Source organism: Argopecten irradians, chromosome 4, assembly GCF_041381155.1.
Source record: "Argopecten irradians isolate NY chromosome 4, Ai_NY, whole genome shotgun sequence".
Classification (NCBI taxonomy): Eukaryota; Metazoa; Mollusca; class Bivalvia; order Pectinida; family Pectinidae; genus Argopecten; species Argopecten irradians.
Genome location: NC_091137.1, coordinates 32,806,270 through 32,819,143, shown reverse-complemented (window position 1 = coordinate 32,819,143; position 12,874 = coordinate 32,806,270). Strand labels below are relative to the sequence as shown.

Below are 12,874 nucleotides of genomic sequence, written 5' to 3'. Positions count from 1 at the left end.
ATATGAAAACTTATATTGCCTAATCTAATCCTGGTACACATGTGTGACAGTTTTGTCTATCTAGTCTCTAAGTGTCTGCATTACAAATGAAAACTTATATTGCCTAATCTAATCCTGGTACACATGTATGACAGTTTACCAGGTGCTGACCATAGGGCAGTGGTTTTTCTCCATGCACTCTCAATTTCCTTCACCTTCAAAACCTGGGAAATCTTTGATGACCATGGCTTGGCTGTTAATAGGACAAAAAATAAAATATGTTAATCTGAATCCAACTTGTTTCAAATTGGCCTGTTGTAACTACTGTGGTTCTGTGGTAATCCAGATGCTGAACGTCCAGGAAACTAGAATAGTTAATAGACAGAATTCAGCAGTTCTTGAAATTTTGCAACATGAATGGTGCACGCATATACACAGGGTATGATGTTAATTACAAAATTCATTTACCAGATATCCAATGAGTTCCCAAACAGGACAAATAACAACAACCACATATTAATGTCATCCATGTTTATTGTATTAACTCCATTTATTACAAGCAAAACATACAGATTAATTATAAATTGATCAATGCTTCTTGATATTGTATACATTGTATTTTGGTATACCTAGATAATACCTAAAAACAATTGAATTGCCAAAATATTTATGTTTAAAAAATACATGATAATGTTTGCTGATCTGCTTGTTTTTGTTAAAAAAAAATAATACCTGATATCAATACTTCTCATGATTGATATTTGAATGCAATATACACAATAATTTAAATGTTTATTGAAAACATACAAAAAGCATAACAGCACATTTATAGTCATGTCTTCACATTGGAATGATATTTAAAAGTAATGCTATACATTGGAAACATAATTCTTGAATAGTAAAATTTGAGACAATTTGTATAGGATGAAAATGACATTTAAGTAATTATTCAGAAAACTTTCCTGAACATGAAAATACAATAAAACCCCTCTTTAACGACTATCGGAGGGAACAAGAAAAAGTAATCTCCAGAAGGTCTTATACACAGGGAAAATTGTCTTGAAATTGGCCATTTTGAACCCTGAGAAAGTGGTCTCATTAAACAGTTGGTCTTTATACAGAGGTGGCTGCTTAGGCAGGTTTGACTGTATTATAGATGGCGATACAGTGAAAAATTCTGAGAAGTGAAGAAATCACATGGCATTTTGTGAATGATTCTGCACAGCTGCTATTTGGTGATACAAATGTACCACAATCATGTAAATTTGTAAAGGCTAGTAAACCTTCACTTGTTGTAGGTAGGTTTAAAGCACAAATTACGATTTATTGGACGAGTGTCACTTTGGGCGCTGTGGCGGCCATGACCGATGAGCATTATCTTTTGTTTACAGATCCCGGGGGTTTAGGACATCATGATATGACTAATGATTAAGGTCAGGTCAGAGTCCTTTGTGAGTTATGAGGGGTTAAACAGGGAGGTCAACTTTCTGTTTTGTCCTGTTTTGCTGGAACCAAGGATATTTTTGAATGATTTTCCATGAATTATAGTAATGCATTGATGTTGAAAATAAAACAAAATGGAAAATACCTAGTATAACTTGTGTCAAAAAAAAAAGGTCACAGTGGCCCAAATTGACACTCCTCCATTGCAGAATTAAGATTATTTACTTGGATCTCTGCACAGAAATTATTGCCATAAATTAAAACAAAGGCCATCATATTTCTCTAAAAATAGTTGAATCAAATACCAATCACGAAAACATAATTGAATTAATACCATTCAAGAAATCAACTAAATCTGATAAAAAGGATTTTTGTAGGTTCCATTTACTAAGAGATAAGCTATAAAAAATCTAAGGCAAAATAATAGAAAAGGAAAAATAAATCAAAGAACATACCAATGATAGAACAAGCCATTTAATTACATTTTTATCTTTTATCAGATTAAATTATAATTAAGAAATCTAAACTTAATTGAGCACCAGTTACACTTCTCTGAAAACTGTTAAAACTAATACATACATGTACATCTGAATAGGAATGCATAATGACATTATGTCATGGGAAATATATACTAAAATGTTTTAAATTGTAATTGTTCCTGACTTTAAAATTTGTGATTAATACTGTTTTGAGGTACATGTGTATTGTATGTCATGGACTTTCTTTAAAGACTTTCTTTTATCTTGCATAACATCAATGCCCTCTAAATACTCTCTATCTGAATACAAATATCAGTAAGTCAATACTAATAGCACTCTTACAATGGATCAATAACAATGTATCTTCGAGAATATCATTTACATCCACTATTCTATAAATGATAAAATTGGCACTTATACATACATGTATAATAACATTAATGATAAAAACATTGTTAGCTCACCGGTTATCACTATGGGCTATTCCATCTTTGCATATTACAGAGGTAGCTCCCTTGCCGGTAGGTATTCATTGTTATGTCATTATTTTGTGAGATCAATTCACGTATTTTATCCGAAACATATGACGTTGCGCTCTCAAACACATGACGTCACAATCAATACCTACCCGCAAGTGCAGATAACTCTGTAATATACAAATTCAGAATAAAGGTTTATTCGTAAACTAGGTCATTATCTCTGGACAATGGTGGCTGAGTGGTTAAGGTGTCTGATATTCTTAAACTAGGTCACCATCGATGGACCATGGTGGCTAAGTGGTTAAGGTGTCTGACCTTCTTAAACTGGGTCATCATCTCTGGACCATGGTGGCTGAGTGGTTAAGGTGTCTGACCTTCTTAAACTAGGTCACCATCTCTGGACCATGGTGGCTGAGTGGTTAAGGTGTCTGATATTCTTAAACTAGGTCACCATCTCTGGACCATGGTGGCTGAGTGGTTAAGGTGTCTGATATTCTTAAACTAGGTCACCATCTCTGGACCATGGTGGCTGAGTGGTTAAGGTGTCTGACATTCTAAAACTAGATAATCATTTCTGGACCATTGTGTCTGAGTGGTTAAGGTGCCTGACCTTCTTAAACTAGGTCATCATTTCTGGACCATGGTGGCTGAGTGGTTAAGGTGTCTGACATTCTAAAACTGGGTCACCATCTCTGGACCATGGTGGCTGAGTGGTTAAGGTGTCTGATATTCTTAAACTAGGTCACCATCTCTGGACCATGGTGGCTGAGTGGTTAAGGTGTCTGATATTCTTAAACTAGGTCACCATCTCTGGACCATGGTGGCTGAGTGGTTAAGGTGTCTGACATTCTAAAACTAGATAATCATTTCTGGAGTCAGGACCATTGTGTCTGAGTGGTTAAGGTGTCTGACCTTCTTAAACTAGGTCATCATTTCTGGACCATGGTGGCTGAGTGGTTAAGGTGTCTGACATTCTTAAACTGGGTCACCATCTCTGGACCATGGTGGCTGAGTGGTTAAGGTGTCTGATATTCTTAAACTAGGTCACCATCTCTGGACCATGGTGGCTGAGTGGTTAAGGTGTCTGATATTCTTAAACTAGGTCACCATCTCTGGACCATGGTGGCTGAGTGGTTAAGGTGTCTGACCTTCTTAAACTAGGTAATCATTTCTGGAGTCAGGACCATTGTGTCTGAGTGGTTAAGGTGTCTGACCTTCTTAAACTAGGTCGTCATTTCTGGACCATGGTGACTGAGTGGTTAAGGTGTCTAACATTCTAAAACTACATAGGTCACCATCTCTGGATCATGGTGGTTGAGTGGTTAAGGTGTCTGATATTCTTAAACTAGGTCACCATCATTGGACCATGGTGGCTGAGTGGTTAAGGTGTCTGATATTCTTAAACTAGGTCACCATCTCTGGACCATGGTGGCCGAGTGGTTAAGGTGTCTGACATTCTAAAACTAGATCATCATTTCTGGACCATTGTGTCTGAGTGGTTAAGGTGTGTGATATTCTTAAACTAGGTCACCATCATTGGACCATGGTGGCTGAGTGGTTAAGGTGTCTGATATTCTTAAACTAGGTCACCATCTCTGGACCATGGTGGCTGAGTGGTTAAGGTGTCTGACCTTCTTAAACTAGGTCATCATTTCTGGACCATGGTGGCTGAGTGGTTAAGGTGTCTGACATTCTAAAACTAGGTGCCACTTGGTGTCTGACATTTTAGATTATAGAGCTCTACCCCTTGGCCTCAGTAATAAAATCAGGCATGTGTCTTTTGGCTTCGGTGACCAACTGGCTAAACTGATATTGTGTCAGACATTCAACCACTAATTCTCACTTCTGGGTCGTATATTTCAGGGAAGGATGGTGCTGTATGTTTATAGAAGAGCTACAGCTTACACCACCGTCAAAATCAGATACAACCTTAAATTATCATAAAGGGATAAAGAAACAACCCAAAACCTTAATTAAACAAGGCTTAAGCTACCTAATTATTTCAATTTTTACACATTTTTAATTTTTATCAATGAATTAATCTGCTTTAAAACTCATGTTTCTACAAGGTGCATAAGATCAGGACTATTTCTTAACTGTTACTTTTTCACCTTATCATTATGGTCATGTGAGGTTGCATATATATATATTTACAATTTTCACTGACATGAACTCAATAGCCATGGTTTCTAGAATTATCATTATATCAGTGTATAATGATAGTACAACATGCGCAGCGATTCTATTGTTATGGGAATAGTCGCTGGCGTAGCAACGGGGTCAAGACCCCACTTTTGGAGGGAACATATAAATGACTCAATTCCAATCAGCTGTTCAATTCCTTGACAATGACGGGAGAGTAAAAAATATGGGTATTTTAATAAAAAAATTATGCAACTGTCGTGAGAATAAATGATATTCATTTACGTGAAAAACTGTAAATATAAGGAATATATTTTTATTTTGTTGAGGTTATGAGGGTAAAATGATTATGTCGCCCATGTAAATTTTATATAACCCAGCTTCGCGGGGGTTACATAATTTACACATGCTCCATTATCATTATATACTCATAACCTCAATGAAATAAAAAGCTATTCCTTAAATATATATATATATGAAGAGTTTAGCTACTGTAAATATTTGATAAAATGTATATATCATTGAACAGAAATAAACCTATTGTCTAAATTGAAGTTGTATAATGTCATGGTCCTTTCAGAGATCAATTCTGTTATAAAATATCACATGATAATAAGGCACTTGTTACATGTACAGTAAACAATACTCACATAAACATATACACATTGTATATAAATATATATATATATATATATATCTGTTACCTCGGTAACAGCTGTTACACAGATTACCGTGGAAGTAAATGTAAACAATATGTGACCAAAAAGAGAATAACAGAGAAAATTGTAGATATCACTGTAAACAATATCAAACCAAACGTGTGTTATGATTTGTTCAAATCTCTTCAAATATTGTCATATATATCATAGACATATCAAAATTTAGTTTTACAACAATATTGCATCACAACAGTAACCATTGTCACCTTTTGTCTTTGGCCATGTAACTAAAAATCTGTTACCTTGACATTTGCCATGCAGTACATGTATTTCTCTCATACCAATGGTTGTAATACTGACTGGTCCCATGCAATACACCTATGTCGCCTGAGGCTGTAATTCATGGCTACCCATGCAATACAGTCGTGATGTCATGGCGTCAACAAAATTACTATTTTAAAAATTACTCTGTAAAATTTTAAAATATTTTATTTTTACAAAAATTTGGCTGATTTTACTATAAAAGATGCAAACAGTTGGGATTTGCATTGAAAATATCATACAATTTTCATGTATGGAGAACCGACTTGCAGTCATGGCTTTTCTCCAAACTATACTTTCAAAATGGCGGGATATCATAGTTGTAAAATTGCAATAAAACTTTGGTGAGGTATGAGAGAAAAATACTCTTTCATATGTGGAAATGTAGGATAGGGATATTCTACACGATGATCACAAAATGTTGTAAAACCCTCAGTAAACCTTGGGTTTATATCCACATATTCACATATGAATGATTCTTATAATACTGTTTTAGCTAAAATGGCCCAATTTGACCTCTGATCTGTACGCTATTGACTGATAGTCACCTTTGACCTTTGACCATGCAGTGCTGTATTGCACACATTTGATCACTTTTTATATTAGTTGACCTTTGGTCAGTTTTGTGATAACTAATATGGCCATCTTTGACCTTTGATCTCTAAAGTTTACCCTGGTCAACTGGTATAGTCATCTTTGACTAGAGCTGTGTCAAGTCCTTCTCTGTCTATACACACTTGTATCTGAGCCAGAACGCCCCGGACACGCCTATCTAGTGCCACTAAGTGAGCCTCGGTCAGTACTGGGCTGATAGGATCTTGTTTTAGGATTTCCCTCAGGACTGCTGATAGGACACCATCCTGTAGGATAAGTAATCTCTGCCATGTCTTAAAGCGAATCCTGAAAAACAATCCATAAATTTTCTAAAGTTACTTTTAATTATAAAATACTATCACAATCAGTCATCAAATTCTCATTAAGTTTTGTTATTCTCAAACATTAATGGAAATCAGTTAATAAGGAATCACTTTTAGAAGCATACATTTCTGTTCGGCAGATTGGACAAAACATTATATCAAAGCACACTCTCTGAATGGTATGACTGGCTGTAAGGAACCTCCACAGCATATTGAAGATAGACGTATTAATCTTACAGCCTGCATTTTTGTTTAGAGATTTAACATGGTTAACAGGCCAAGATTAAAGAATACAACTAAATGATCAAAAGTACCTACCTACAACATTGGTAAAGCGGTGCTAGTATGGACTCCTCGTCATGGTACGGATTACCAAAACTATCAAAACAAACATTTAAAATTTCAATACCAGGGTACATTAGTATACATCACTGGAATGTAAAACAAATTCCAATACACTGAAAATAACATTGTTACTGAAATATAACAAGGTGAAGAAGTATTTGAACTTAATGGAAGCAATCTATGAACTTTGACGTAGACTTTGATGAATCTGGTTTTAGACTTTGATGAAGCAATGATCGAATTTGAGTGAAAAAATGAAATTAAACCAATTGTTTAACAATGATTGTAGCTTGATCATAGTGAAGAAATGAGATTATTTGATAAAGCCTGTATATGGCATGGTTAAATTGAGAAAACAATAGAAATACATAAAGACCAGACTTGGATGAATCATAAAGCAAGCTAGGATACAAGACATAGCTCAAAATATAATGCCTGATTTTTGACAAGGTAAACATAGGGAATATGGTACATATTTGACAGTGGTGAAGTCAGGTCACTTACCTTTTGCCATTGTCCAGTATGACCACAGGACTGTCGAGGTAGTCTCCATTTGTCTCGTAGTGGTGGCGATCAGCGTTACCGGTCAGGTAGTCCAGCACAGTGATATCTATAAGGTCCAGTAGGCGCGGCCCAGTACGGTACATCTCAACATTCCTCACCTGGGTACAGTATGTATTGTCTGCCTCCCACCTAGTACAGAGAAAGTAGCATTGTACAGACACAAATCTCACAAGGCCACATCTAGTAGATATCGTGTATATCTATAGAAAGCACCATCACACAGGCAAATCATACATTAAATACAGGATCTTATGTGACAATGTCAAGAGATTCATAATCTTATATGATAATGAAAGGAGCTTATAGTCTTGAGGGCAATAATTTCATGCATCTTGTTAGAACTTGGCGTATGTTTGTGTTGTGTCTCCTTGAGATACAGACCTTTGTCTGTTTTATAGTGTTATCTCACTGAAGCATACTAACTAACGAAGACACAGAGCAGCACACTACAACTAGTCATACTGACAATAAGGGTTCCAGTTCTCTATAGGCTATGCCTAAAGCAAGAGAAGAAACTATCATTATTAAAGATAAACAGGTATGTTGGCCTCAGGACAGGCCACAAATCCTTTCTCATATATAATGCTCTTGACCTTGAACTAATGGCAGCTGTATGACCCATGGGTCTTAATGGTCACATGACTATTCGTACAATACAATATTGTACCATTGTAGTATAGTGAGGAAAAATCTTTGGATATAATACACAAGGTCAAATGGGCTGAAAATGATCACCTTTCCTTCAACAAACAATGAAAACATAGTATACCAAGATCTTATCAGTAGAAATTGTTAGTTTCTGAAATATTGGACCACTGTACCCTTGAAATGAGGTCAGGGTAATTAATTCAAGTAAACTTGCATGTGCATCATCCAGCATGTTTTAGTATTTAAAGCCTTTCACTTATTCAGAAGTTGTTTGAAGATTTTCACATATTTTACTTCTCTGTGACCTTGAAAATATAATATACCCACATAATACAAGATTTTAGCCTATTTGACCACTGTGACCTTTAGTAAAAGTCAGGATCATTCATTTGAACACACATGTTAGCCCTTAACCCTAGCATGCTATCAGGTCTTTTGGCCTCTCAGTAATTGACAAGAAGTTAGTTTTAAGATATAAGCCTATTTAATACCTGTGACCTTAAATTAAGGTTAAGGTCATTCCTTTGAAGACTATTGGCAGCCCATCATGCTAGCAGGGTATAGACCAATATCAGACATCTAAGCTATTGACAAGAAGTCATTGAAATTTAAAGTTTACACACAGCTCACAATGACAGACATAGCATGAAAACTATAGGTCATACCGACCCTTCAGCCTAAAAGACCTAAAAATTAATTACACACCAGATTAAAACACATACATTTGCCAAGGTACATTGATTGCATGGTAATATTTTACCCTGGAATTGACATGGAAGTAATTACTTCAAAAGACTACTGATAGTATATATATATACATTATACATGTACATGTATATTGAATAATATATACCTAGCTTTACTGATTAACTGATCCAATGTATTTAGATTATTCAAGCACTTCAATCACCCGGAAGTCTATTTAAATTAATGAAGAATCCCTGTCAAACTGATGACACAGCATGCCACATACATCTGCCCTTAGTATGTTGTTGTCTTTTTTTGGTTAATTTCAGTGATGTTTTCAATATAAAATATACTTCATCAATATTTAACTAGCCAGATAATCAAGTGGGATTGCTAAACCAATAATGATAATAACTTACACTGTTAATATGAAATGGTCTGAGTATTTCTGAGCATGGTCCTCCTGGGTAACATTACAGTGTACAATGTTTCAGTGACACAGACAATGGTATGTCAACGACACAATGTGTTATGTCAAACCAAGGTTACAGAGACATAAAATAGTACAGTCTAGCAGTATCAGGTCCAATAAAACAGAAGATCTTACAATATCAACGTGACATCCAAACTACAGAGTCATGATTATTTCAAAATGAGGTAGACAACACATGAGGATGTAAAGCTGATTTACAAATTTATACAAGGTTGCAATCCTTTGAAGACATAATGTATTGACAGGTTTTTATAGGGTTTAAAACTTTTGATGTCAAAAAGATTGTGCAGAATTAAGACAGTACATTTTCTATTCCAAATATTGCAAATTCACCTACACAAACTACCCATTGAAATATGAAGGACATTAATTTGAATACCTTGACCATACCTGGAATATACCCACCTTGATTTTTAGCTAATTATTAGTTGGTACCTACCTTGCCTTGTAGTTTTTGTAGGTTCGTCTCCAGGGATGGTTGTGTTTAGACAGTTGATAGGTTGTAGGTAACCAGAGTATGACCACGCCCTCCAGTACATCCCCCTCCCCACACACTCCAGTCGACTCACCCTTACAGTAGTAACACATACCATAGAAACAGGTGCTGTTTCCTGCAATGTTAACAACAAAAATTACTTTTGTCATTTTTTTATGTTTACATTTTCATTGCAGACCTACTACGTAGCCTTACCAAGAGCAGTTGGCATTCTTCAGTCTATGAATTGCCATCCTCTTATTATGACATCATTATTATTGTAATGTCACAATAGTCGTGCCAGCTATCACTAAAGATAGCTGTTCAAATGGCTGTGTCAGTCTTTGGCAATATTATGAATTCTTTATTCATTATTGATGAGAAATCTCTTGGGATTTTATCATAAAATTGCTATCAAATGTAAACATAAGCATTGAATGTCTTTCAGTTGACATATTGGCTATCATTGCCAATTAAAATGTGTTCTAGGCTTAAGTAAAAACATTTTAGGAATCAAGAAATTGTCAATGTTGGTATTAAGATTTCTGACCACAGAAATCACTGTCTTTGGCCATGACAGATGAGTGGTTAAAATGTCCCAACACATAACCCTCCTCTTATGGGTATCAAGTTCAATAACCCAGATGAGGCAGTTGCTAGTTACATTATGACTGTTGGTTGGTGTTTTTTCTGCAGGCACTCTGGGTTTCTCCCAAACCCGGCATACCCTTAATGACCCTGGTTTTAGATATAAGACGTAAAACAAAAACAAAACAATAAAACTGTCTGGATAATGAGTATTCCTAACCTATTCCATCAATTCCATAAACCCAGTCTTGACCCTTCTGTACATCCATAGACATAAGCTCCAAAAATTGGTTACTAACGATGACGCTATTCCTGACTATTGAAGATTTTCCTCAACCTATGACCAGTAACACCATTCTACATTGGTGTAATCATAGGGGATGACAAATATAGACGTAACAAAACCAAACGGCAAACCTTGAGGAGTCGTCCAGAGAATATGGCCAGACAAGCAGTAACCTTTGGCGCGGTACAGACATCTTTAATGGACAGTAAGTATGTGTTTAATGTAACAAAGTTACTGGCCAGATATCAATGGTACGAGATGCTCTATACATTTATTTTATACTGCAGGCTAAATAAATCTCAAACTGATGTGATTACCTAAGTTGACTTTTGACCTACGAAAATATACATAAACATAACAACAAATCAACTGTTCTAGTCAAAATGTTGTTTTTCTTTTTAGAAGATGATTGTGTTCATCAATTGCCAACAAATTTAATACACATAACAAACTACCTACTGCATATGTGATTAAAGCAGTTACCTTTAGTAAAGAAAGTTCTCTTCAGTCTACTTGTGGCGCGAGGTAAAACCTCGGTGCGGAGGTTGATCTTCCTGCCTATCACTAAAGGGGTTCTGTTAAACTCCAACAGCCTGAAGTGATTAAATGTATACCTCTATAAAATACAGCATTCTAAATGGACCTCTATAAAATACAACATTGTAAACCTACCCTTATAAAATACAGCACTGTAAACAGACCTCTATAAAATACAGCATTGTAAACAGACCTCTATAAAATACAGCATTGTAAACAGACCTCTATAAAATACAGCATTGTAAACATACCTCTATAAAATACAGCATTGTAAACATACCTCTATAAAATACAGCATTGTAAACATACCTCTATAAAATACAGCATTGTAAACAGACCTCTATAAAATACAGCATTGTAAACATACCTCTATAAAATACAGCATTGTAAACATACCTCTATAAATACAGCATTGTAAACAGACCTCTATGAAATACAGCATTGTAAACAGACCTCTATAAAATACAGCATTGTAAACATACCTCTATAGAATACAGCATTGTAAACATACCTCTATAAAATACAGCATTGTAAACATACCTCTATAAAATACAGCATTGTAAACATACCTCTATAAAATACAGCATTGTAAACAGACCTCTATAAAATACAGCATTGTAAACATACCTCTATAAAATACAGCATTGTAAACATACCTCTATAAAATACAGCATTGTAAACATACCTCTATAAAATACAGCATTGTACACATACCTCTATAAAATACAGCATTGTAAACATACCTCTATAAAATACAGCATTGTAAACATACCTCTATAAAATACAGCATTGTAAACATACCTCTATAAAATACAGCATTGTAAACATACCTCTATAAAATACAGCATTGTAAACATACCTCTATAAAATACAGCATTGTAAACATACCTCTATAAAATACAGCATTGTAAACATACCTCTATAAAATACAGCATTGTAAACATACCTCTATAAAATACAGCATTGTAAACATACCTCTATAAAATACAGCATTGTAAACATACCTCTATAAAATACAGCATTGTAAACAACCTCTATTACAGCATTGTAAACATACCTCTATAAAATACAGCATTGTAAACAGACCTCTATAAAATACAGCATTGTAAACATACTCTATATAAAATACAGCATTGTAAACAGACCTCTATAAAATACAGCATTGTAAACATACCTCTATAGAATACAGCATTGTAAACATACCTCTATAAAATACAGCATTGTAAACAGACCTCTATAAAATACAGCATTGTAAACATACCCTTATAAAATACAGCATTGTAAACAGACCTCTATAAAATACAGCATTGTAAACATACCTCTATAAAATACAGCATTGTAAACATACCTCTATAAAATACAGCATTGTAAACATACCTCTATAGAATACAGCATTGTAAACATACCTCTATAAAATACAGCATTGTAAACATACCCTTTTAAAATACAGCATTGTAAACAGACCTCTATACAAGAGATCCCAGAGGGATCTTGGTGCCCACCAAAGAATGATCTTTGTCTGACAATGGAAAGATGGATCTTTTCTCTACTTTTTAAACTTTTTCAAGCATATACTACACATAAAATTTGAGACAGATCGCTTCAGTACTTTCTGAGAAATAGCAGTAACAAACTTCAACTATTAAAATCCAAGATGGTTCCTTGGCGGTCATCTTGTTGATGATCGGTCCCAAATTGCAATATGCACATCAAGAGCCCTAGGGGAACCTACCGTACATGTGAAATTTGATAATGATCCATTCAATACTTTCTGAGAAATATCGATAACAAACTTTAACTATCAAAATCCAAGATGGCCACCGTTTGGCCAT

The 12,874-nt window shown here is 34.9% G+C and overlaps 1 protein-coding gene across 1 annotated transcript in view; it reads right to left on the bottom strand.

The window, feature by feature from the left end:
• Positions 1–168: 168 nt before the first annotated feature.
• The window catches only part of LOC138321345 (glycosaminoglycan xylosylkinase-like), a 57,710-nt gene continuing 45,004 nt past the window's right edge, over positions 169–12,874 (bottom strand). The window contains exons 5-9 of the mRNA XM_069264973.1: positions 10,989–11,098; positions 9,596–9,767; positions 7,269–7,457; positions 6,738–6,797; positions 169–6,402 (exon numbers count right to left, since the gene is read on the bottom strand). Coding sequence (XP_069121074.1) covers positions 6,180–6,402; positions 6,738–6,797; positions 7,269–7,457; positions 9,596–9,767; positions 10,989–11,098 — 754 coding nt within the window. The 3' untranslated portion in view covers positions 169–6,179. The remainder of the gene's footprint in view (positions 6,403–6,737; positions 6,798–7,268; positions 7,458–9,595; positions 9,768–10,988; positions 11,099–12,874) is intronic.